We start from the raw sequence: 27,653 nt of genomic DNA on the forward strand, positions 1-27,653 counted from the left end.
TTAATTTCAATTTTACAATTTACAATGTTAAGATTTTAATGCATTTTTTCAAAGTAGGTGCTTATACTCTCCACATTATTATCCATGGTTTAGTACAAGTACTTAGTATATATTTGGCACACGCTACACTATTTTGTAATGTTAATATATTAGAAATCCACCAGAGAGTATGAACGCCTGCGCACGTTAATATCCGAGTCTCGTTTTCCAGTATAAATATCTGAAAATCCATCAAACTGGAGATGTTTACTAGACAAGCATAACGGCATATGATATATTAAGACTAGTTTCAGTAAATTACACAAACTTTGTCAATGAGGTAAGAAAAATACACATGATCCAACACAGAAGTTCTTCCTCGCATCGTTTTCCAGCACAAACCTTCAGAAATCAAGACCCATGTACTGGAGAAAAGTGTATTTTCTGACTCCACTGGCAGATATATGTTCATGTTTTAAGCTCAAACTCATTCTTGCTACAAATCTTCAGTCATATAGCTTGTTCTCCAGGTAATGCGTCTTGATTTATGAACGTTCAGATGTTTGTACTGGATCAAGTAGATTCCATTTGTTTTAATGAGGTTTCGATATATTTAAAATGGAAAACAAAAGCCTTGTGCATTCCTTACATTTGCTCTTGTTCACTATCACTCTCATGCTGAACATCCGTCACCCACTCGAACCCCATTAGAGAGATAAATATATATATATATATAAACATCCGAATGCTGAGAATCGTCACCCAAAATGAAACCAAACCAGTGTTTAGTGCATATTAAAGTGCGTGCATGTTCAAAACATAACGCGGACTCATTGAAGAAACGCTTCCCGCGGATTAGCAGCACGGCGAGGATCCGCGCGGCTTTCTGTGCAGGTTAACGGTGTCTGTAGGAATCAAGTGCTCGTGTCGATCCTCCAAAGCCAAGACTCGTCTCACGGCTTCCTCGAACGCATCCGCCACATTCGTAGCATCTTTAGCGCTAGTCTCGAAGTACGGGTATCCACCGCTGTCCCGGCACCACTCCTGAGCTTCTTCGCTCGACACTTGCCTCTCACTCACGTCCACTTTGTTTCCCAGAAGCACGAACGGGAAGCTTTCGGGCTCCTTGACGTCCGCGTAATAGATGAACTCCTTCTTCCAGTTGACGAGGTTGTGGAAGCTCTGGCTGTCGTCGACGCTGAAGGTTAGCAGGCAGCAGTCGGAGCCGCGGTAGAACGGCGTCCGCAGGCTCCGGAAGCGCTCCTGTCCCGCCGTGTCCCAGATCTGAAGCGTGACCGTACGCCCGTCCACCTCCAGGTCCTTGTTGAGGAACTCCACGCCGATGGTGTGGAAGAGGTGCGCGTCGAACTTGTTGGTGACGTAGCGGTTCATTAGCGAACTCTTGCCCACGCCGCCGTCGCCCAGGAGAATCACTTTCAGAAGGGAGGATTTGGATGACATGGTTGTTGTCCTCGTCCTGTAAAACTGAAGACTTGGCTTTAATTAAGATTTTTATGTTTTTTAAGGATGCATTTATTTGATCAAAATACAGTAAAAATTGTGAAATATTATTCGAATTTAAAACAGCTGTTTTTTATGTGAATATGTAGTAAAAGTTGATTTATTCCTGTGATCAGAGCTGGATTTATTTGATCAAAAATACAGTAAAAATTGTGAAATATTATTCGAATTTAAAAAAGCTGTTTTTTATGTGAATATATAGTTAAATTTAATATATTCCTGTGATCAAAGCTGAATTAATTTGATCAAAAATACAGTAAAAATTTGTGAAATATTATTTAAATTTAAAACAGCTGTTTTCTAAGTGAATATATACTCAAATTTAATATATTCATGTGATTAAAGCTGAATTTATTTGATCAAAAATACAGTAAAAATTGTCAAATATTATTAAAATTTGAAACAGCTGTTTTCTATGTGAATATGTAGTAAAAGTTGATTTATTCCTGTGATCAAAGCTGGATTTATTTGATCAGAAATACAGTAAAAATTGTGAAATATTATTCAAATTTAAAATAGCTATTTTCTATGTGAATATATACTCAAATTTAATATATTCCTGTGATCAAAGCTGGATTTATTTGATCAAAAATACAGTAAAAATTGTGAAATATTATTTAAATTTAAAACAACTGTTTTCTATGTAAATATATAGTCAAATTTAATATATTCCTGTGATCAAAGCTGGATTTATTTGATCAAAAATACAGTAAAAATTGTGAAATATTATTTGAATTTAAAACAGCTGTTTTCTATGTGAATATGTAGTAAAAGTTGATTTATTCCTCTGATCAAAGATGGATTTATTTGATCAAAAATATAGTAAAAATGTTGAAATATTATATCAATGTAAAACAGCTGATTTTTATCATTATTATCAATGTTGAAAACTGTTGATATTTTTGTGGAAACCGTCATTTATATTTATATTATAAGATTATATTTCAAATAAATGTTGAACTTTCTATTCATCAAAGAATCCTGAAAAATAAACTTTGACATTTCCACAAAAAAAAAAAAAAAACATTTTCAACACTGATGATAATAATAATAAATGTTTGTTGACCATCAGATCCTCATATTAGAGTGATTTCTGAAGTATCATGTGACACTGAAGACTGGAGTAATGATGATAAATTCAGCTTTGATCACAGGAATAAATTACACTTTACTATATATTTACATAGAGAACAGATGATTTACACTGGAATAATATTTCACAATTTTTACTGTAAATTTGCACATATACTCAATTATTGGAGGTTTAGCGTTATGAATGTGTCGCTTACCTTCACTGCCTCGAATAATTCATCGCTCAAAATCTACAAGAGAGAGTTGCTGAATTAGAGATATGACCCAGCGTACTGGACTGACAGTGAAACTACGCTCTATGCAGTGGAATTTTAATGTTGGTGTTGTTTGCATAAATTATTCAACACTTTACAGTAATTCATGCAGAGATGCTTTACAGAAATATTTCATTTCATTATTATTCATCATGCATGTTGTAGTGCAGTGATAATTTACTTAAAAAGTACTATTGGCCGATCTTTACAACTCTAGATATATTTATCCTCTGATATGCATTATGATTATTGCTATGAATGATCATCATTATGAGTGTAAATGAGCGCAGACTCACAGTGGTTTGCTCTCAGCCGCTGGTCATGTGATCTTCTCTGTCCTGCATCACATGCAACACAGACAAACTTTAACCAGATGGAATGGACACACACACACACACACACAAACCCGACCCCTAAACCTACCCATCACACACATCCGACCCCTTAACCTACTCATCTCTCTCTCTCTCTCTCTCTCTCTCTCACACACACACACACACACACACAACTACACTAACATTTACAAAAAAAACTGTATGATTTGTTTCTTCACTTTAGTTCCACAGTGACACGAGTCCCCATGAGTGTGTGTGCATTCAAGTTTAAGTCTCCACTAGGATAAAAATATATATCCTAAATACACACACACACACACACACACACACACTCTCTCTCTCTCTCTCTCTCTCTCTCTTTCTTTCTTTCTTTCTCTCTCTCTCTCTTTTTCTCTCTCTCTCTCTCTCACACACACACACACACACACACACACACACACACTTATTTTGGGATGAAATACGAGCCGTTTCATTACTTTCACCTTTAACTTGTTTACAGAGTTTCTGCGACAAGAATTAACCGTTTAACAAACCAAACGACGTCATTCCAGTGAAGAAACTCAAACCCACACACACACACACACACAGCCGTTGTGTTTAACAGAGTCACTGACCCGAAGACAGTCATAAGGAAATAAACACAGATCCGTGTGTAAAACAGCGATTGAGTCTCACCTGAAGCTGCTTCTGGACACATTAGTCTTCAATAACCGCAAATATCGATTCCATAAACAGAAACAAAACAAGCAATAAAGCGAAACATGACGAGTTCGAGGACTCTTCCTCTGATCGCTGATGGTGCCACAATCCTGCGATCCTATTGGCTGGTGCGTGTCACGTTACCACACAACTCACAGTTGATCACGTGATGTGTTGCTACATCAACAGAAGGGTTTCAGGCCCAGTGGCCCACATTCACACTGTGTTACATATTCTGTGATTACATTTTAGTCTAAAACTATTATTAACATAAATATATATTTAGGATATGATAGAACCTCAGAGCTCATGGTAAAGTAGGAGAAAAGTAAAGTAAAATAGGAGAGGAATAATTGTCTAAACCGACTAAACTACTGAAAGAGATGCTTCCAGAGGTCATAGATCCTCTTCTTAATATCATTAATTAACCAAAAACTTTTAAGCTGGCTCTTATTAAACCTCTTATTAAACAAACGCAACTTGATCCTACAGAATAAGTTAAAGGGTTAGTTCACCCAAAAATGAAACTTCTGTCAGTATTTCCTCACCCTCATGTTGTTCCAACCCCGTAAGACCTTCGTTCATCTTCGCAACACAAATTAAGATATTTAAGATATTAAGATCACTCCTGCATACTAGTCCATAGGCTTCTTGAGGGAATGACTCTTGCTGGCATCGAAAACTCATTAAAGACATCGTTAAATAGTCCAAGTGACTACAGCGGCTCAATCTTAACTTTATCAAACGACGAGAACACTTTTATTTTGTGCGCAAAAAAACAACAAAAATAACAACTTTATTTCAACTATTCACTTCCTTCTCCATGGGCCTGTAGTCAGTTAACGTAGTGTGATTGTGTAGAGCTACGTCACACGAAGGCTCACTATTGGCCGACGCTGGTCATGTGTGTGATGCGTGTGACGTACAATAACAGAAGCTTACGCTATTAAGCTAGTAACCTGACTCGCGCACATAGACATATACACTAGACCTCATCTTGGGGCTCTAAGCATGCGTTAAAACCGCCGCCATCTTGGAACAGGGGTCTTGTCATAGGAAGTAGCTAGGTAACGCTGCTATCTTTGCCTTTACGTCGAATTCATTGATGGTGGCGGACTTTTGTGCAGCGTATGATGTTCACGGATGAAATCTGAAGTAGGAAGAATGTTTAAAAAAAAAATTTTTTTTTTTCTTTCTGGAATCAATAATAAATACATGTCTGACCGTTGGAACAAACCAAAAAAACAAGAAAAATTGCATTCATGATGATTTATGGTGATTTTATTTGCGTTAGACCTGTGTCTACTACATTGACGCTGATGCATTAAAGTGGAGGGGCTCCCCTGTTTCAAGATGGCGGCTCTATTGACGCATTCGTTCCAATGAACTGCCGTATCCAAGGTGAGGTCTAGTATATATGTCTATGACTCGCGCAGAGGGAGAAATAAACCAACAGTTGAAATAAAGTCGTTATTTTTGTTGTTTTTTGAGCACAAGTGTTCTCGTCGTTTGATAAAGTTAAGATTGAGCCGCTGTAGTCACTTGGACTATTTTAAAGATGTCTTTAATGAGTTTTCGATGCCAGCAAGAGCCATTCCCTCAAGAAGCCTATGGACTAGTATGCAGGAGTGATCTTAATATCTTAAATATCTTAATTTGTGTTCTGAAGATGAACGAAGGTCTTACGGGGTTGGAACAACATGAGGGTGAGGAAATACTGACAGAATTTTCATTTTTGGGTGAACTAACCCTTTAATAACAGGCCAATCTCGAATCTGCCTTTTCTGTCAAAGATACTGGAAAAAGCAGTATCCTCACAACTGTGTTCCTTTCTAGAAAGAAATGATATCTGCGAGGACTTTCAATCAGGATTAAGACCACACCATAGTACCGAGACAGCTTTCATTAGAGTCACACATGATCTGCTCTTGTTGTATTTCTCTATTAGTGTTACTCGATCTTAGTGCTGCATTCGACACAATTGACCACAACATTCTTTTAAATAGACTAGAAAACTATGTCGGCATTAGTGGATCTGCATTAGCATGGTTTAAATCATACTTATCTGACCGTTATCAGTTTGTAGCAGTAAATGAAGAGATCCATCCATCACAAGTTCAGTATGGCGTACCACAAGGCTCAGTAGTAGGACCACTGCTGTTCACTCTGTACATGCTGCCATTATGAGATATCATTAGGAAACATCACTGCTGATGATACCCTGTATATTTCTTCAAAACTCACAAAATTAACGGAATGCATAACTGATATAAAAAACTGGACAATTAGTAATTTCATACAACTAAATTGTGAAAAAAAACTGAGTTTTGATTGGACCAAAAAGCTGGAACAATCTTCCTAACATTGAAGCAGACACACTCTGTCCGTCCAAATCTAGACTAAACACACATCTCTCTGGCCTAGCACACACATAGGGAATTATATATTCCTATTATTCAAATCAGTTAGTCAAATAATATGATATGATCAGCCTAAATATCAGTTTCTGACAATGATTATTCATTTGAAATGAAACAATATGAACAGAAGTGTAAAAAAGGTAAATCTCTTTCAACTTTTTAATGTAAAGCAAAATGTACAGCCGTTATAATGTTACAATGTTAATATAATCATACAAACAGTGAATGATGTATACCGACAAACTGATCAGAAAACACACAATCTCAATATATTCTACAGTAAAGGTCAGTCTCCTTGTTCTCGCGTGTTTCGAGACTCGAGTCTTTCGTTGGTGTTGAGCAGTGTTGTAGTCGAGACCACCTCACTCGAGTCCGAGTCGAAACAGAGACCAGTGAGGGTTGATTACCTAATTTACTTTAATTTACTCAGAGAAATCCTTTTTTTTTACTGAATTTACTTAGAGTTTAAAAAATATGATCAGTTTAGGGGTAAAAAGGCCACATAGTAGGTGGTGTTAAAAGTAATTTTATTACAATTTGTCATGCGCAGTTGCGCACTAGAAAATCACCAATCACTGGGCGTGTCAATCAATTTAAAGAAATATTTTATTAACATACATTAATAATCATGAAAAATATTTTTAATTGAACTCGAGTGGACTCGGGAATAAGTCCGAGTCCTAAAAAAAAAAATGTTCGAGTACGAGTCAATTCCGAGTCCAAATGGACACGAGTCCATGACAAGACCAAGACCATTAAAATATGGTCTCGAGACCGAGTCCGAGACGAGTCCGAGTCTCGAGTACTACAACACTGGTGTTGAGAAGCTTTAATGAGGTGAAGTCCTACAAGATGTGTGTTTTCCCGTCTGAACAGCGTCCCGAGAGCAGAAGCACGTGATCCAGAGCGATCTCTCCACTGACGGACCGGCCGCGCTCAGCCTCGAACACCACCTGAACACACACACATCATCACACCTGAACACGCATGTCATCATCATCATTCACATTTTCCCCTGAGAGTGTCCGGAGCTCACGTCACGGCTCAGGTTTAGATCCGCTCAGACCTGTGAGATGAAAGTGTGTTATTCTGAGTGTGTGTGCGCTCTCACCGCGACGGGTCGGGTCTCGGTCCCGCTGACGCTGATCTTCTCGGATCTTCTCCAGCCGTGAGTGTGTGTCGGCCCGCTCTCCCACAGCGCAGACCCGCTGTCGTCCAGCTTGACCCGTAAGGTGTTCTGCGGACCCCGGATGAGATAGTCGAACGTGACACAGAAGCTGCTCTGCCGCATGTGATCGTCCAGCAGCAGCTTCAGCCTGGACACCTCGGGCCGGACCCCCGCCGGGCCCTCCAGAGCCAGGTGATACTCTCTCCCTGAAGGAGACACAACAGAACCAGAACCAGTGAGATCCGACCACGGGGAGCACTACACCTTTACTGGGAACTGCCTTTACGAGGAAATCTAACGCAACACTGTCTGTGTGTGTGTGTGTGTGTGTGTATTTATATGTATTTGTGTGTGTGTGTTAAAATATATGATTAAATACATTTAAATATTAATATCTTGATATATATATATATAAATAAAGTTAAAATAAATTATTAAAATAACTAAATAAAAATGATTAAAAATGAATGAAATAAACTTAAATATGAATATCTTAATAACACACATACATACATATACATAAACATAAATATATATATATATATATATATTAGGGCTGTGCAAAAATTAATTGCGATTAATCGCACATCCAAAATAAAAGTCTGTGTTTACATAATATATTTGTGTGTGCTGTATATAATTAAGAAAATGTGTTATTCATATATAAAATATTTATATTTATATAATATAGATTATGTATTTATATATATATATATATATATATAAATATATATACAGAATTTAAGCGCAAATAATTCTTAAATATATACATGCATGCATAGGTATTTATATATACAAAACAATTATATACAGCACACACAAATATATTATGTAAACACAGACTTTTATTTTGTATGCGATTAATCGCAATTAATTTTTGCACAGCCCTAATATATATATATATAATGAATAAGTAATCTAAAACAATATTAATATTATTCGTCACTTATATATTTAATTTGTAATAAATGTAAGTGACTAAATATTAATGTAGTTACTTTAACATTTAATTATTTTGCACTATTCTTTTTTTTTTTTTTACTTTATTTAAATTAAACATGGAAAATGTTTAGCCATAAGCTGTCAGTATATTTGAAAGCAAAACATATTCACTAAAAAATAAAATATTAAAGGGACTAAAATAACAATGGTTAAAAATGTATAAAATTATATTAATACAAAATATTATTACACAATTAATATCTTTATATATAAAGATATATTTTAATTTTAATATATATTTTTAAGATTATTTTATTCATTTCGATTACACTTTATAAATATTTCATTTTTAATACATATTTCATTCTTAACATGACTAAATACAATTTACTTTAATATGAAGTTATTTTACAGTACTAATATTTTATTTTATTGTAATTAAACATGTAAAAGGTTTACCCATTCAGGCAGCGATGTCATAATCATAATCATAGCGGTCAGTGTTAGCCTCTGGTTCTGTACCGTTTTCATGATACTTGATGGTCCAGTCCAGATCATCCTCGTGGTCCTGAACCCACTCACACGCTCCCCGGTCAAAGTCACAGTCGGCCAGGAGCCCTGATCCCAGAACAGACGTCAGCTCTGAACGTTCACAACACAAGCGTCTCTGTGGAGTCTAAGAGTCTCTTACTTTCCTTCAGCGGCGCCGCTCGGATCTCCTCCGGCTCGGGTCCGGGATGATACGCGGGCACCAACTCATCTGGAACTGCACGGGAAACACACGGACGGGCATGAGCAGGGTTAGAGAGCGCATCATTACAGACACTTTCATATTATCCTCCACTCAATTATGTCTAATAACCAGATGTCGGATGCTTTTTTTATAGTCATGTGTAGTCGTGTACAAAATATGCCTTTGTCCACATAACATTTATATAGCCTATCTATGTACATTTCAGCTTATCAAATTCTATATAGATTTTAAATATATTCAATCTGTGAAGCAAATAAATTCTATTTCGATTTTGAATATTTTCAGGAGGAGGGGCTTCATAGAGACAGGAAGTAAACAGAGCGTTCCTGACAGACTGGGCAGAGAGGAGCCGCATCAATGGAGAATATGAGGACACTACAGGCGGAAACTTGTCTGCACTTTCAGAGACGGAGGATAATTGCGAGAGCGACGGATGAAAGACTGAAACAGCTGTTCTGCAGAACCATAATAAACGGCTCCGGGTCTTTCCGGACGATCCTTCCTCTGGGAATGATGATGGATTTCCCCGTTTGAGCTTGTGTGTGTGTGTGTGTGTGTGTTTCTCTCGGGCCGGGCGTATCTCTAACACACACACAGACGGGATTCTGCAGTTTAGAGAAACAAGTGTGTTTCCTCAAACATATGCTTTATGTCCATCCAGCACTTTATTGGGCGTTTCTCCTGCAGTTATTGATCATGTGACAGCGCGATCGATCGCTCCTGTGAGCTAACTCTATAATACAGCCATTAATGTGTTATTGAGTGTGAATAGAGTTCACCGGCGTGTTGTGTGTGGGTCGGTTACACTACACTGGTGTTGAATGGGAATACAGGAGTGACCTCTGACCCCTGATCTGACCCCCAATCTGACCCCCTGATCTGACCCCCGATCTGACCCCCAATCTGACCCCCAATCTGATGCCCAATCTGACCCCTGATCTGATCCCCAATTTGACCCCTGATCTGACCCCCAATCTGACCCCTGATCTGACCCCCGATCTGACCTCCGATCTGACGCCTGATCTGACGCCCGATCTGACCCCCGATCTGACGCCTGATCTGACCCCTGATCTGACCCCCGATCTGACCCCCTGATCTGACCCCCGATCTGACCCCCTGATCTGACCCCCGGTCTGACCCCCAATCTGATGCCCAATCTGACCCCTGATCTGACCCCCAATTTGACCCCTGATCTGACCCCCAATCTGACCCCTGATCTGACCCCTGATCTGACCCCCGATCTGACCTCCGATCTGACGCCTGATCTGACCCCTGATCTGACCCCCGATCTGACCTCCGATCTGACGCCCGATCTGACCCCCAATCTGACCCCTGATCTGACCCCTGATCTGACCCCCGATCTGACCTCCGATCTGACGCCTGATCTGACCCCTGATCTGACCCCCGATCTGACGCCTGATCTGACCCCTGATCTGACCTCCGATCTGACCTCCGATCTGACGCCTGATCTGACGCCCGATCTGACCCCCGATCTGACGCCTGATCTGACCCCCGATCTGACCCCCGATCTGACGCCTGATCTGACGCCCGATCTGACCCCCGATCTGACGCCTGATCTGACGCCCGATCTGACCCCCAATCTGACGCCTGATCTGACCCCCGATCTGACCCCCAAATCTGACGCCCGATCTGACCCCCGATCTGACTAGTTTAATAAACACTTATTTCATGAGCATTTCCCTCCTGCAACCACATCAACGCTGCTCTCCTCGCGGGAAATATTAATATCGGGAATGTGTTTGGGAAGGGGAAGTTTACTACGTCTCCCTGTCGGTACATGTACAGTAGATATCCATATACAGCTACTGTACGGCTCAGTCCCAGCATGCCCTGCAAACAGACCCTCTCGTCTTAGGAATCACAGGAATAAATTACACTTTATTATATATTCACATAGAAAACAGATGTTTTACATTGGAATAATATTTAAATAATAATAATATTTAAAAAATGTACTGTATTTTTTTTTTTTATAACCAAATAAACGGATCTTTAGTGAGCAGCAGAGACCCTCTCAGAAACATTAATAAACATTCAGACTCTTTTGAGCGGTGTGTGTGTATGAGTGGACTCAAACAGAAGAGCGCTTGCAACGCCAAGGTCATGGGTTCGATTCCCAGGGAAAGCAAGAACTGATAAGAATGTAAATGTGTCGCTTGAAATGCAAAGTGTCTTTGGATAAAAGTGTTTGGCAAATGCATAAATAGGAGGAGTAATTCTAGTGTGAGTCGAGGATCACTCACAGAAAACATCTCCTCGGGGGTCCAGCTGGTTCCCGGTGTCGTCCTCCTCCTCCTCCTCCTCCTCGTCGTACAGCTTCTCCTCCTCCTCCTCGTCCTCAGGGCCGGTGTAGAGCCCGTCGCTGTAGTCGAAGGGTTGCAGCTGGAGGCGAGGGGTCACCGCCGGCTCCGGGAGGCTGTTGTCAAACCGGCCCAGAATACGAGTCTTGGACGGGAAATCGGGAATAACTGCAGGGAAAGGAAATGCTGATGTCAGATGATCTTCTAAAGCCATTATAAACTGAAGCTGTTCTGTGGTCAGCACAGACGACACTGAACACTATTGAGCAGAACATGTGGACACTTGTGGAAGAGTTGAACATGATGATGAGATGATCAGTGTTTCTCCACAACAACTACACAAACGTCTCCGCTAACATCCAGAAACGTGTACAAGTGCAGCTCTCCCCGAGTCTCTCCGTTACTCCTGATCCTGGATCAGTCAGATCCGCCTGTGCTGTTATTGCCTCTGAAGCTCAAGTGAAGACTCCGCCCTTCTGAATGGAGGTGGAGCTAAAGCTCATTTGCATTTAAAGGGACACACACAAAAACGGAACGCTTTTGATCACACACAAAAAGGGGCAAATTTGATGAGCTATAATAAATGATCTGGTATTTTGAGCTGAAATTTCACACACACATTCTGGGGAAACCAGAGATCTGGCGAAAAGGGGCGTAATATAACACCTTTAAAAACATAAAATGCATATATCGAGCATTATTGCATTAAACACAACGTGCTTTATATGCTCATGACTGCATGTTCGGATACTCCATGCGAAGGGAATATCTGCGTGCATGAAGCCGTTCGCAAAGGCCATCATATGAGTCGCATGTTAACACTTTACATTAAGGTTTCATCTGTTAATAAATGAGTGAACGTTAGAGCCGGACGATACTGCTAAAAATGTATATCTCAATATTTTTTTTTTTTAAATTTTCATGATATTCGATATTTACATTTATGAATTTAGCAGACTATATTTAGTAAAGCAGACTCTCTCTCTCTCTCTCTCTCTCCATATATATATATATATATATATATCAGTATTTTTGTCAGTGTAAAATAAAAATAATTAATCAACTAAATACATTTAAATTTGATAAAATACAATTTAATTAAAAAATTATAAATGTAATAAAATAAATGAAATAATAATAAGTTAATAAAATAAATGAAATAAATGAAACATTAACGAAATTACAATAATTAATAAAAATAAAACAAATTCAATTGAATAAAATGCAATTTAACAAAAAAGAAAACCTTTAATCATATAAATGAATAAATACAATAATGAATAAAATAAATAAATAAATGTAATTTAATCAAATAAAATGTAATTAAAAATAATCAAATTTAATAACAGCTGTGTATATATATATATATATATATATACACACACAAAGAGATCTATTTAACACCTTTAAATTATATTTATATGATTAATTTAAATATTTATACTGTATATAAATACACTACATAGGTAAAAATGTATTATAAAAAGAATTAAAAAAAATAATTAATGTCTCCATATAATAATAAATAAATTATCAAAATAATTAAACATGTAGTGAAGGGTTAAAGGGTTTATAACACAGGATCATTGCAAAAGCCAAATGTGTCAAAGTTTATCTTGATTATTTTCGTAATTTAAAACAAAATTCAATGAATCCCGTAAAGCGGCAGATAATGCATAACTAATATTATCAAATGAGATCTTATTGTAAAGTGTTTCCAGTTGCATTAAAGCGCGATAGCAGAAGTTTCACAGCGATGTTCTCCTGTTCTGAGATCAGTTTGAGGAAACCTCTCCATGCACACTACACTTCTCACCGCTGAGAGACGCGTCCGCTTTCCCCTGATCACTGTCCCAGGATCTGCTAGGAAAAGGCTTGACTACAGAAACACAAAGGATTTCTTGTTTTTCCCGGAAGCGTGTGGACTGTCAGTCATTTCCATGAAGATCGCCATTGTTGTGTGTCGTTCTCTCACCTGAACAGTCGAACCCGCTGCCGCGGAAGCCCTGCTTGCATTTACACCTGTAGGATCCGTGTGTGTTGATGCACTCGGCGTGAAGACTGCACTTGTGTGTGTCCGACACACACTCGTTTATATCTGAAACATCACAGTCTCTCATCATCGCCTTCCAAAGCAAGCATGAAGCAATCAAAATATTCTCTTGCATTTCAGGTTTTTCTCCCAGAGAGCGCTAGTATTCCTCAATCGTAACAGTAAGTTACACGGCGCCTGTCTTACCTACGCAGTCGTATTTTCCGCTGACGTATGAGAGGTCGTAGCCCTCCTGGCACTTGCAGTAGTAGCTTCCGAATGTGTTGATGCACTGCCGGTTGAACGGACACTGATGTTTCCCGCTTGCACATTCGTCAATGTCTAATGAAGACAACGAGGGAAACGAGTTAATGCAAACATCTGAACACCTACCATGATTTCTCCACCTGTTGTTGATTCAGCGATGCCATGAAGAAAACATTTCTTAAAATAACCATTTTGTCTTAGTGTAAAGAACATTTTAATAATCAAAAGAGCCGTTTTCCACTGGTTCCATCCCAGAAAGCAACAGATCCGGCCCACATCCGGCACACTTGGGATTCCATACGGCTCAGACGTGGGCCGACTCTGATGTTAAAGGTTCTTCATGAACCATCAATGCCAATAAAGAACCTTTATTTTGAAGATATAACGTGCGTTCGCACAGAGTATTCGAGGAACGATTCAAGTGTGTTTCCGCGAGCACTGATGGTTCCCTCAGGAACGTTCTCCTGGTTGCGTTCACAGCGACTGAAGCGACGTGACACACGCTTGTTGAGACTAATTTGACAACGCTGAGAGCGACTGAACGCATTCTACTGTTCATTAGTGTACGATCTGTCGAACGGTGCTGTCTAATACACTATTACACCTGTTACTCACAGAGAGTAGACCGTAATAGAGTTATTAGCATATGGAGTTATTAGCGTATAGAATTATTAGCATATGCCTCATTAGCGTATAGAGTTATTAGCGTATAGAGTTATTAGCATATAGAGTTATTAGCATATGCCTCATTAACGTATAGAGTTATTAGCGTATAGAGTTATTAGCGTATGGCGTTATTAGCGTATGGAGTTATTAGCGTATAGAGTTAATAACGTATGGAGTTATTAGCGTATAGAGTTATTAGCGTATAGAATTATTAGCATATGCCTCATTAGTGTATAGAGTTATTAGCGTATAGAGTTAGTAGCATATAGAGTTATTAGCATATGCCTCATTAACGTATAGAGTTATTAGCGTATAGAGTTATTAGCGAATAGAGTTATTAGCGTATAGAGTTATTAGTGTATGCCTCATTAGCGTATAGTTCATAGCGTATGCCTCATTAGCGTATAGAGTTATTAGCGTATAGAGTTATTAGCGTAGAGTTATTAGTGTATAGAGTTATTAGCATATAGAGTTATTAGCGTATAGAGTTATTAACGTATAGAGTTATTAGCGTATAGAGTTATTAGCGTATAGAGTTATATAGAGTTATTAGCATATAGAGTTATTAGCGTATAGAGTTATTAGCGTATAGAGTTATTAGCGTATAGAGTTATTAGCGTATAGCGTTATTAGCGTATAGAGTTATTAGCGTATAGAGTTATATAGAGTTATTAGCGTATAGAGTTATATAGAGTTATTAGCGTATAGAGTTATTAGCGTATAGAGTTATTAGCGTATAGAGTTATATAGAGTTATTAGCATATAGAGTTATTAGCGTATAGAGTTATTAGCGTATAGAGTTATTAGCGTATAGCGTTATTAGCGTATAGAGTTATTAGCGTATAGAGTTATATAGAGTTATTAGCGTATAGAGTTATTAGCATATAGAGTTATTAGCGTATAGAGTTATTAGCGTATAGAGTTATTAGCGTATAGAGTTATTAGCGTATAGAGTTATATAGAGTTATTAGCGTATAGAGTTATTAGCGTATAGAGTTATTAGCGTATAGAGTTATTAGCGTATAGAGTTATTAGCGTATAGAGTTATATAGAGTTATTAGCATATAGAGTTATTAGCGTATAGAGTTATTAGCGTATAGAGTTATTAGCGTATAGAGTTATTAGCGTATAGAGTTATATAGAGTTATTAGCATATAGAGTTATTAGCGTATAGAGTTATTAGCGTATAGAGTTATTAGCGTATAGAGTTATTAGCGTATAGCGTTATTAGCGTATAGAGTTATTAGCGTATAGAGTTATATAGAGTTATTAGCGTATAGAGTTATATAGAGTTATTAGCGTATAGAGTTATTAGCGTATAGAGTTATTAGCGTATAGAGTTATATAGAGTTATTAGCATATAGAGTTATTAGCGTATAGAGTTATTAGCGTATAGAGTTATTAGCGTATAGCGTTATTAGCGTATAGAGTTATTAGCGTATAGAGTTATATAGAGTTATTAGCGTATAGAGTTATTAGCATATAGAGTTATTAGCGTATAGAGTTATTAGCGTATAGAGTTATTAGCGTATAGAGTTATTAGCGTATAGAGTTATATAGAGTTATTAGCGTATAGAGTTATTAGCGTATAGAGTTATTAGCGTATAGAGTTATTAGCGTATAGAGTTATTAGCGTATAGAGTTATATAGAGTTATTAGCATATAGAGTTATTAGCGTATAGAGTTATTAGCGTATAGAGTTATTAGCGTATAGAGTTATTAGCGTATAGAGTTATATAGAGTTATTAGCATATGGCGTGTTGATGTCCAGTGTGGCTGAGCAGAAGTACATCATCATGTTTCTCGCGTTCCTCAAAGTTGTGTTGGAGTTTCTCCTCAGCGTAAAGATTGAGATCTTCATCTATCTCTGTTTTACATGTTCATAGAGTTCGTTTCTGGAGTAAATATTTAGGCTTTAATCTGCGTGCGTTCGGCCAATCAGAGAACACTACCATCACTGTAGCTCCTCTAGCGCTGGTTTAGAGCGAGTAAAGGAGTTCCTCTAAAGGAGTTCCTAGAACTGAAATGGTTCCTGCGGTGCGCACACAGTTGGAGGAACGATGAACCGGTTCCTCGGGTGCCAAAGCCCCTGGAGATCCTCACCCACGCAGGTCTTGGCGTCGGGTCCCAGCTGGAGGCCCGGGGACGGGCACAGACACCGCACCTCGGCCTGGACCTCCTCACAGCCGTACTGACAGTGGGCCACCGAACACGTCCTGGAGTCTGCAGACAAGCACAGCGTCACTGCAACACACTCTCGCAGAACACACTCGCGTCGTTGGCCCGATGTGTTTCATAAGCATTAGTAAATAATGACAGTTTTAATTTGTTTGGGTGAACTAGTGATCACAACGTCTGAATATAATCAAGTCACTCACTCGCGCAGGACCCGTCAGACATTAGCATGTATCCGTTTAAGCAGTAGCACATGTAGCTGCCGAAAGTGTTCATGCATCGATGCTCACAGGGTCGAGGCTTCAGACCGCACTCGTTCAGATCTGGAGGAACACAGACATCAGATCAGATCAGATCTACACATCAGATAAAGTGCTGTTGAGCTTTTGGAGGAATACACTTGAAATACTGAGTACATGAAATACTGCCTCTAAAAATATAGATTGTTTTACTGCGGACAAATTAACAAATTAAACACAACATTCCATGTTGAACACAGACGGGCTAATTATTTGCTGAAATTACACTCAAATTAGACTTTAATTATAACATAAAGTCAAAATAATGAACAAAATTTTTAATTCGGACTTAAAAAAAATGACTTCAAAAGTCATAATTAAATAAGTACGTAAAAAGGCCTAATTATGATGACACACTAAGTCTAAATTATGATATTAAAAAATTAAAAATATGACTCACTAAGTCAATTATTACATAAAAAGGCAAAATCTATAATAGTTTTGACAAAGAAATCATTTCGACTATCAATTTTTATCGATTTAGTTAATTAATTTAGTTTTAATTAATTTGTAATTTCATTTTATTAGTTAATCAGCCCACAAACATACTTTATCACTAGGACAAAATGTAAATAACTTGTTAAACATGAAAATTAGGGATGCACGATATATCGGCCAGCATATCGGTATCGGCCGATATTTGTTCATTTTTAATGTTATCGTTATCGGCCTTGTAAGAAAATGTGGCCGATATATTAAAACTGATAAATAATGTATTATTGACGCTTGTTGAGAACTGTTTATGTTTTTGAATTTCTTGAAATATGATTGAAATCTCTTCAAAAAATGAAAAACATGAGCAACGCAAATCAGTCATATCGGCTATACAACACTATAATGAGAACATAATTATAATTGTGCGTTTGGGACGTGGATTTAATTGTGAGACTTTTGTTTTTGTAATCAGGCTCTCAAAATTAGATAAAAATTTTGATTTAAGTTTATCGGCTTTCAAATATAAAGAATTATCGGTTATTGGTATCGGCCAAAATTTTCATATCGGTGCATCCCTAATGAAAATATATCATTAATAGTTTTGACAAAGTAATCATTTCGACAATCAATTTTTATCTTTTTATCGATTTAGTTAATTAATTTAGTTTTAATTCATTTTTTATTTTATTTTATTAGATAATCAGCATGCAAACATACTTTATCACTAGGAAAAAATGTAAATAACTTGTTAAATATGAAAATATGATGCAATAATTTTAGGCATTTCTTCTGATATGGAACCTTTGTGACATAAAGTGTTGAGAGTGACCTTGGCTGCACGTCTTCCCAGTGTATCCGGGGAAGCACTTGCACTTGTTGGGCCCGACACACTCGCCGTGTGTGCATCCCAGATCACACTGAGCTGAGGAAACAGAGACAGATCCATATCAGTCACGGAAACGGAAATCATTTTGACTTTTTATGTCACAAGTATGATATAAGAATGTCATAATTTCGATTATTTTTATGCTCGATTTTTTTCCTTATCTGGAGGGAAGGGGTTAAAAGTCTAAATTATGACATACTAAGTCGAAATAATGACAAAAAAGGTCATAATTATGACATACCAAGTCAAAATAATTACATAAAATTACACTAATTTGAAATAATGAATTAAGAAGTCAATTATATGACATACTAAGTTGAAATAATGATTGCAAAAATGATCAAAAAACATTTGTACGTCTGTGTGAGCAAAGCCGACATGTTTTATCCCAATGCAATCATGCATAAAAGAGCATTTGTTCTGGTAAATAGTCATTCTGTGCATTCGCACTCGTTGACCTTCACAGTGTCCTTTACTGCTCTTCTTCCAGCCGTAGCAACACTCGACTCTGCTGCCGTATCGACACACACCGGACGACACACTCCTCGCCGCCGTCTGCCGCCGCTCTCTGTCCGAAACACAGCAGCACAAAAATTAATAAAAATTATTAATGATGTGAGTTTTTTTAATTAAAACGATACGGATATCTGCCAGAATCTGTAATGTCTTCATCATTATATAGAGAAGCTTTGCATTTATATTTAATTCCATCATTAAATACATTATATATCTGCTCATTTGCATAAAGTTAAACATTTCTCCACTTCGTCCAGCCGCTGCACATAAACATTGCATCGTTGCAAAAAACAAAGATTGTATTACAAACTTAAAATGAATATTCAAAAATTAGTATTATTCAGCAATATCTACACTGATACTATCCGATAAGAACTGAATTAAACGTGACATGAATTTAACAACACCGACAGTGTTATTGAACTGAACTAAATCAACATTAAACAGAATTTAGCTGAAAAATGACACTATTATCTTCTGTAAAACTGCCGGCTGACATTCAATTTGTTTCATGAGTAGCATGTTAGTCAGTACGTGCAGTTAATTATATAAAGTTCAAATAATCAATGATGATTTCATAAGTTCATTTTAAAAACATTCTCTTCCTGGACCAAAAATAATATTGATGACTCATCCTGCACTGTGCAAATTTTTGTCCAATCAATTGCTCTATAGAATAAGCAGGCCCCTCCCCCAATCCAATCTGCCTAGCAACAGACGCCTAAACTGGCAGTAAACACTGGCACCTCTGCTAACCAGAACTTCTCCATATAAACAACATTTTAAGTTTTTTCAACATGAATTTACAGTAGCTTGAGGTAAATATCAATATATACACGAATACAAAACAATATTAAATACTGCATTCATATAACAAGTACATGAGTGCTGCAGATGTTTGTGAGCTTCTCGAGTTGGTCTAAATGTGGAGTGGCTCCAGAGGGACGAGGAGAACCTGCGAACCGACCGAAATAAAACTGACGGAAATAAACCGGAGCCGGTGGTGTGAACAGGTGCCGACAGAATTAGCTGTTATTTAACATATTAACTTCATCTACTTTAGTATTCAATCGTGATTTGATTTGATTATTGACAGCCATTTACACTAGTGAAAATCTTCATAGTTTATTCAAATATTATTGAAATATATCATATAAATATTATTGATTTTGTTGTCATATTGTGTAGTCGATTGTTTTCCGTGTGATAATAACACAATGAAACATAACAGATTGTGCGACATCATTTTTGCCCAGGCAAAGAGATTATAAACATGCAAAAAAATGACAGAACGAACCAAATATTAATAACTGATTATATTATAGTCAATGTTTGCTTTTTGCATAGTAAAATAATCCTGTAGCTGCAGTTTTGCCAAATAAATTTTGTCAGATAAATACCTTAAACATATTTAAAGTGATTTGTTCTCTCCTCATATTCAACATGTTTTAAAATTATTTTCCTCTACTTGTCCGTTCATTAAAAACAAATATCATCAGCTTTGGCCAATACTCTATTCAGCTTTACTGAAATTCATGAATTGTCAAGATAAATAGAATTAATATGGTTAAAAAGGATTAAAAATTGATCTTGATCTAAAAAGCTGCATTGGTCACAAATGTTTATGCGCATTAATTACTAATTATGGGAACTGCGGGTATGTTAAGTGTCTACCGAAGCAGATCTCATTAGTTTCTCAGTAATCTTACACGAGAATCTGAAGTCTGCAACCAGATCTGGATATAAACTGAAACTCCAATGAAACAAGTTCTCCACAACTTTATCCAGGAGAAGGTTCTTACCTGTAATCTGCAGTTCCCAAGGAAAAATAAAGCAGGAATGACAAAGCGCTGATCCACGGCAAATGTTTCATGTTTAAGAGTAAAGCCTCTTTATTTCTCTGCTGTTCTTTTCACTTCTGTTTGCTTTTCCTGCTAGTTTGATTCCAGTCTAAGATTAAAGTCTGCAGTCTCTCTCTCTCTCTCTCTCTCTCTCTCTCTCTCTCTCTCTCTCTCTCTCTCTCTCTCTCTCTCTCTCGTCTTGTTGAAATTCCAGATGTCATGGAGTTGAGTGACGGAAGGGCTGGAAGTGTTTTGGGTTAGTGGGGGAGTTTGAGACGTCTTCCCTCTGAAACTCAATCCATGACGTCTAGATTGACGGTGTCGCGTCAAACAACTCACTTCACGCTTCAGGAGAGAGAAAACCTGCTTTGAGGAAAATTCAGAATGAAAAATAAATGTGAATTTGAATATGCACACTTTAAAGTAATTCAACAGTCAAAACAACACAGGATTATTTCATTAGTAAATTCAGACGTTATGACAAACTGATTCATTTTAGTAATCATGCCTATTTAAAAATATAGACAATTGTACATTCTTCAGCATACAAATGTAACTGAAATATATATATATATATGAAGAGTTCAGATGCAAAAGCCTCTAAGTGCCATTTGAAATTTTCTTCTAGAATGATCATTTTTATCAAGCTTGTATATTTAAGTTCAGTAATTTCACTTAAATGGCAATGATAATTACCTATTAATTGTTATTTAAGTGAAATTACTGAACTTAAATATACAAGTTTGATAAAAATCATCATTAAAGAAGAATTTCAAATGGCATTTAGAGGCTTTTGCATCAGAACTCTTCATATATATATATAGTGATGTGAATAAGTTTGGACACTCATGCTAAAGTTGCCTAAAAAGAGGAATAAAAAATACTCTTTTGGATATTGATCTTAATGCCTTAATTAAAAAAATTAGGAAAAATCAAATCTTCATGGATTTCATGGATCCAGGATAATATGCATCCCTTGGCCTTTGGGATTAAAATATCCCCACATCATCACACACCTTCACCACACCGAGAGATTGGCATGGTTTTACTTCAGTTAGCCTAATAGCTGGTTTGATTTGCATTGAAAGATGATCTTATGGAAAGTACCCCATGCCAATCTCTAGGTGTGGTGAAGGTGTGTGATGATGTGGGGATATTTTAATCCCAAAGGCCAATCAGGATGCATATTATCCTGGATCCATGAAATAACTGGCTTTTAAAAATAAAAATCTGCCTGACTCTATGGGAATTTAACATAGGGGTGCCCTGACTTATGCACCCTGTATTTTAAGGAAAAACATTTATTTATTTATGATACATTATTCATTCACAAAGAAAATTGGTGTCCTTAAAGGTTGGAGTTTTCCTCATTTTTCTAATTAAGGCATTAAGATCAATATCCAAAAGATGATTTTTTTATTCCTCTTTTTAGGCAACTTTAGCATGGGGGCCAACACTTATTCACACCACTGACTGTATATACAGTATATACAAATATAGTCTCAGGTGTTTACATACAAGTAGCACATGACGAAGGGGACGATGGAGGTGGAGCAGGGGATTCTTCATGTAATGGGTGAAGCTGATGACCTGAAGCTCTTACACTGTAAAAAATGATTTTTTTTGGTGAAGTAAATACTAGTGAAAAAAAAACAATGTAATTTACATGAAAAAGTTAGTTCAGTCAAGAATAAAAAAAAAAACAAAGTAAATTCCATATCAGCAAGTAAAAATGAAAATGCAAATATCAACTCAATAAAATTAAGTAAAATGACTGATATTGGGGTTCCCATCATGCACTGCACCTTGAATAATTAATGAGGTTCATTTTTTCCAGCTGTATTTACACTGTTTTATCATTGATTTTTGTTGTCAGTATTAGTAACTTGCCATTTTGTGACATTTCGAGTAAATGTTTTGCTCCAAATGACACATTCAAAGACCCATCAAATGTTACCGCCAGTGTGTATTGTCTACCAAGTATTGAGGTCTTTGTATTCACATGATGCTTAACATCTGACATGATGTAATTAGCGGATTTAAGTAAAGCACATACTATAAATGACTAATAAATTTCAATATTATTGTTTCAGTGAAATGTAATGCAAAGGCAAAGAAAATCCATATTAATCAACCTTTTACTAGCCGAGTTAAAATTAATTATTTTTTGTAAAGTTTACTTAACTACATATTCCACGTAAATTTAACTTAAATATTTCTATAATTAAAGCTACTGATAAATATGTTTAGGTTTTTACTTGGCAAATCTTTTGAGTGAAAAAAGTAAATCCTACTTTTTAAAACGGAGCAAAAATATGCCAAATAGTGCAGATGCCGACAAACATTTGTACATTTCTGATGCTTGTAATGTAAATCAATGAGATCTTTATAACAATATAGCCTGCATAAAATGCATATAAATACATAAATAGAATCTTTATAAGTACAAATTTTAAACCTATAGCGACCTCACAAGAACTGCAAACCCGTATTTCATAAATGCAAAAAGCATTTTTAAGCAAATTTTTCAATTTCATAAGCTTGAGGAAAAAAGTAATGTAGGTTTTAATTGACGCTTTAAAAACATTTAAAGTAAGAAAAGCTCTGATGGATAAAGGTAGTTCCAATGTTTTGTAGACTGAACATGATCAAAACATGATTTCAAACATGATTTCGGGGTATTTAATAATAGGAGAGATGATGATCTCAGAGGAGAATAAGAACTTAAAAGTTCTGATATATAAACAGGAGCAATTCCGTCAAGAGCTTTAAACCCGTACCCGTTGCATAATTAAAGACCTTTTACTTGATAAAACAGTGTAAACTATTAAGTGCAAACAAAGCTTTGATCATTTAGAGGCATATTGCGCATCAAATATGATCCAGTGCACTGTAAAAAATTTGGAGTAGGATTTACTTGAAAAAACTTGCAAAACTTTCTCACTCAGAAAATGCTAGTAAATTTACAAAGATTTGCCAAGTAAAAACCTAAACATATTTATCAGTAGCTTTAATTAGAAATCTTTAAGTTAAATTTACTTGGAATATGGAATTAAGTAAACTTTACAAAAAAATATGTAATTTTAACTCAGCTAGTAAAAGGTTGATTAATATCGATTTCCTTTGCCTTTGTATTACATTTCACTAAAACAATAATCTTAAATTTTATTAGTCATTTATATGTGCTTTACTTAGAACATCTAAGTAATTTATAAATACATAATGTCAGACATTAAGTCTCATGTGAATGCAAACACCTCAATACTTGGTAGACAATACAATACACAATGGCGGTAACATTTGATGGATCGTTTTTGTGTTTGAATGTGTCTTTTTGTGCAAAACATTTACTCGAAATGTCACAAAATGGCAATTTACTAATACTGACAACAAAAACCAATGATAAAACAGTGTAAATACAGCTGGAAACCAGTGAAAAATGAGCCTCAAGGTCCAGTGCATGATGGGAACCCCAGTATCAGAAAAGTTGAGTAATTTTTACTTAATTTTATTGAGTTGATATTTACACTTTCATTTATACTGGCTTGAATTAAGTACTGATATGGAATTTACTTAGTTTTTTAAATTCTTGTCTGAACTAACTTTTTCAAGTAATTTACATTGGGTTTTTTCACTAGTATTTACTTCACCAAAAAATCATTTTTTACAGTGTGGGATTTACTGCATCTGGATGAATCTGATCATATGTTGAAGCTGTGTCTGTGAGGTTCTCCGGAGGAACTGTGTTTGGGCTTGTCACGAGCACCTGGAACGCTCTTTGAAGTGCTTCGCATAATTATTACGTCTCAAACCTGCCAAAGAAGTTCAAGAGAAGAGAATATCCATCATTAGATCCGTTTTATGGTTTCTGCATCTCCGTGTGAAAGCTAACATCTGGTCAGGCCTGACAATGCAAGACACACAGTTGTGTGTTCTCGTGTCGCTGTGACAGAAAACATCCTCAGTCCTCAAGAGGGCGATAGAGTTTGCTTGTTGAGTTGGACTTGAAGAGTTCAGATGCAAAAGCCTCTAAATGCCATTTGAAATTTTCTTCTTTAATGATGATTTTTATCAAACTTATATATTTAAGTTCAGTAATTTCACTTAAATAAAAAATTAATAGGTAATTATCATTGCAATTTAAGTGAAATTACTGAACTTAAATATACAAGTTTGATAAAAATCATCATTAAAGAAGAAAATTTCAAATGGCATTTAGAGGCTTTTGCATCTGAACTCTTCACTTGTTGTTTTAGCCATCTTATAAGATTTTGTGAGACATTTTTCAAGAAGTATATGCATATGTTCTTATGTTGAATGTAAGACACCTTTCATACACTACCGTTCAAAGCAATCAGCAATATTTTTTTTTTAAATAATACTTATATTGAGCGAGATGCATGAAAATTGGTCTGTAAATACATTTATAATGTTACAAAAGTTTCTCTTTCAAATAAATGCTGTTCTTTTGAACTTTCTATTCATCAAAGAATCCTGAAAAATAAAAATGTATGACGGTTTCCACAAAAAATAATCATAAATGTTTGTTGATCATCAGATCCTCATATTAGAGTGATTTGTGAAGGATCATGTGACACTGAAGACTGGAGTAATGATGCTGAAAATCACAGGAATAAATTACACTTTACTGTATATTCACATGATTTACTGTATTTTTGATCATAGAAATGAAGTCTTTCAGCTTTTTTGTTCAAAACGTTGCTTTTTTATGAAACTTCCCAAAATTCAAGCAGATGCTCTGTTCTTTCTTTGGATATTTTGCTTCATCTCAGTTTTGTGGAAATGATCTAAACTGCTGAAGGCACAGGTGTGTGTTAAACAGCCGCTCGTGAGCTGGATCTGGAAGACGTCCTCAAACGTCCCGCAATCCTGAGTTGTGTGTGTGTGTGTGTGTGTGTGTGTCGGACGGATGTTTCTCGGCTCCTCGGGGCAAAAGCAGTTCGTCTGACAGGAGATTATTCACGTCAGGACCAAACAAGCTTGAGTTCGCCCTAAAGCCTGTTATTAGACGGCAGAAATACGGCATTACCCGAGACAAACATTCCTTCATAGTTCAGGATAATAGTCATCGTCTCTGCCGGCAGAGATTACACAACTGCTGCCTTCACATTCACTCTGATTTTATACTGGTATCATACTCATTTATAATTCAACAAAAATAAGAATTATAGTGGTAATCTTATCCTAAAAATAATCCTTAAAAAATATAAAAGACTATGAATATTGTTGTTTCTTTGATTTGTGGCTTTGGATAAAAGCATCTGCTAAATGCATGCAAATGCAAATGAATTACTATGATCATCTAACCAGAATCCTAATAGAGAATAATGAAAATTAGCATACATAACTGTAAAAAAAACAACATTTAAATGCATTACAGTAATGTGAATTTGAGGGGTTAAAAGTGCTTCATCATCATTACGATAATGTCACAAAGCCAAAACCATTAATAGTCTTTTTTTCTTCTTCATGTGCAAAATATAATTTGTAATTATATTTTTAGTCTTTATTTTCTTAATTATTTAGTCAGGGTTCTTATTGTTTAATAAAACCACAAAAAATTTTTTTACTTAAAATGAATAATTGTTTATGAAATAAAATTCTCATTTCCATTCAGTTTAACTCGATGTATATAAAATATGAATATTCATATTCATATTAAATGACTTAAACTTTAACTAAAATGACAATGGATCTCAGTGATACTCAAAAAACTCAGTATTTATTAGGGCTGTCAAATGATTAATCATGATTAATCACATCCAAAATAAAATTTTGTGTTTACATAATATATGCACTGTGTATAATTATTTTATATATATAAATACACACACATGCTTGAAATATTTTAATGTATATACTGTATATAGATTTATATATAATTTATATTATATACAAATATAAATATTTCATATATAAATAATATTTTTTTTCTTAAATATACATGTATATGTGTGTGTATTTATATACAAAATAATTATACACAGTTTACCCACATATATTATGTAAAAAAAAAAATTCATTTTGGATGTGATTAATCGTGATTAATCATTTGACAGCCCTAGTATTTGTATTTATTAGACGGATCAGTGACGTGAAAGCAGGACGATGCTGACCTCAGTAACTCACCAGGTCAAAGGTCACCCTCACAGGGAACAGACGCTTGACCTTTGACCTGCAGCAGGAGGACTCACCCTGTGCAAGGAGACCAGTGAGGATGCAGTAGATCCAGTTTTTTACACTTTGATTCTTCAGGTTAAAGGTTTGGAATATTAAATAAACATAACGAGAGGAAGATCATGACATGCTGCTCTTCCTCAGTGTTTCTGTCTCGTTTCCCAGCAATAATCCAAACATTACATTTACTGGTGAAGGAAAATGACTAGATGAAAAAAAAAATGATCAAAATGAAGCTTTAAACAAGAACAAACATCTTCTAATAAAGTCAGGGAAAAAATCTTGATTTTCCTTTAAATAAAGATTATTTGTCTGACTTCATATGCAGATATTTTTTTCATGTTTTAAGGACAAACTCACTTCATTTTGACACATTTTTCATTAAACAAGTCTTAAAAGGATTAGTTCACCTCAAAATGAAAATTTCCTGATACTGTACTCACCCCATGTCTCTCTATCTTTCTTCAGTGGAAAAGACATTATCCACATTTGAGGATTTTTCCACACAATTTTGAACTTCAATTGCAACCAACATGTTGTAGTCCAAATCGATGCAGTTTCGCACGGCTCTGAAGAGCTTCAGCTTCAGCTTCACGACCCCAGCTGAGGAACAGGGGCTTATCTAGCGAAACCATCGGCCATTTAAAAAATAAAATAAACATTTATATACTTTTTAACCACAATCGTTCGTCTTGTGCTGGTCAGCGACGCGTCAGAGATTACGTCATCACGCGGCGTCATCTAAGTTTGTTTACTCTCCGGTTAAAAACATAGACGGTTAAAAAAGACTGGGGAGGGCGAACAATTCCTTCTAAATTTCTCCCGTTTTCTCCTCCAACTTCAAAATCGTCTG

The 27,653-nt window shown here is 36.1% G+C and overlaps 2 protein-coding genes across 8 annotated transcripts in view; both read right to left on the reverse strand.

Moving 5' to 3' along the window:
- Positions 1-58: 58 nt before the first annotated feature.
- On the reverse strand, positions 59-4,013 carry rab9a (RAB9A, member RAS oncogene family). Of its 2 annotated transcripts, none has more exons than XM_039670642.2 (4): positions 3,857-4,013; positions 3,143-3,184; positions 2,790-2,822; positions 59-1,464 (listed from the first exon to the last, which is right to left on the reverse strand). In XM_039670642.2, the coding sequence occupies exon 4, from the start codon at positions 1,438-1,440 to the stop codon at positions 835-837; it is 606 nt and encodes a 201-aa protein (XP_039526576.1). In that variant the 5' UTR covers positions 1,441-1,464; positions 2,790-2,822; positions 3,143-3,184; positions 3,857-4,013; the 3' UTR covers positions 59-834. The 2 variants fall into 2 exon arrangements, with proteins under 2 accessions (XP_039526576.1, XP_039526577.1); XM_039670643.2 differs by having other exon boundaries at positions 59-1,476.
- Positions 4,014-6,445: 2,432 nt separating this feature from the next.
- Positions 6,446-27,653, reverse strand: part of egfl6 (EGF like domain multiple 6) — a 37,679-nt gene continuing 16,471 nt past the window's right edge. The window contains exons 1-16 of one of the 6 annotated variants that reach the window (XM_089133515.1): positions 27,244-27,529; positions 24,285-24,414; positions 22,121-22,206; positions 20,564-20,968; positions 18,704-18,813; positions 18,189-18,281; positions 16,829-16,948; positions 16,554-16,673; positions 13,725-13,859; positions 13,461-13,583; positions 13,302-13,364; positions 11,429-11,653; positions 9,102-9,176; positions 8,933-9,028; positions 7,412-7,674; positions 6,446-7,253 (exon numbers count right to left, since the gene is read on the reverse strand). In XM_089133515.1, coding sequence (XP_088989641.1) covers positions 7,146-7,253; positions 7,412-7,674; positions 8,933-9,028; positions 9,102-9,176; positions 11,429-11,653; positions 13,302-13,364; positions 13,461-13,583; positions 13,725-13,859; positions 16,554-16,673; positions 16,829-16,948; positions 18,189-18,281; positions 18,704-18,813; positions 20,564-20,634 — 1,602 coding nt within the window. In that variant the 5' untranslated portion in view covers positions 20,635-20,968; positions 22,121-22,206; positions 24,285-24,414; positions 27,244-27,529 and the 3' untranslated portion in view covers positions 6,446-7,145. Of the gene's footprint in view, positions 7,254-7,411; positions 7,675-8,932; positions 9,029-9,101; positions 9,177-11,428; positions 11,654-13,301; positions 13,365-13,460; positions 13,584-13,724; positions 13,860-16,553; positions 16,674-16,828; positions 16,949-18,188; positions 18,282-18,703; positions 18,814-20,563; positions 20,969-22,120; positions 22,207-24,270; positions 24,415-26,752; positions 26,965-27,243; positions 27,530-27,653 lie in introns of those variants that run through there. The other 5 variants (XM_089133514.1, XM_089133513.1, XM_089133516.1 and 2 more) reach the window with 5 other exon arrangements.

Source organism: Pimephales promelas, chromosome 7 (assembly GCF_988280905.1).
Source record: "Pimephales promelas chromosome 7, fPimPro1.hap1.1, whole genome shotgun sequence".
In the NCBI taxonomy this organism is placed as follows: Eukaryota; Metazoa; Chordata; class Actinopteri; order Cypriniformes; family Leuciscidae; genus Pimephales; species Pimephales promelas.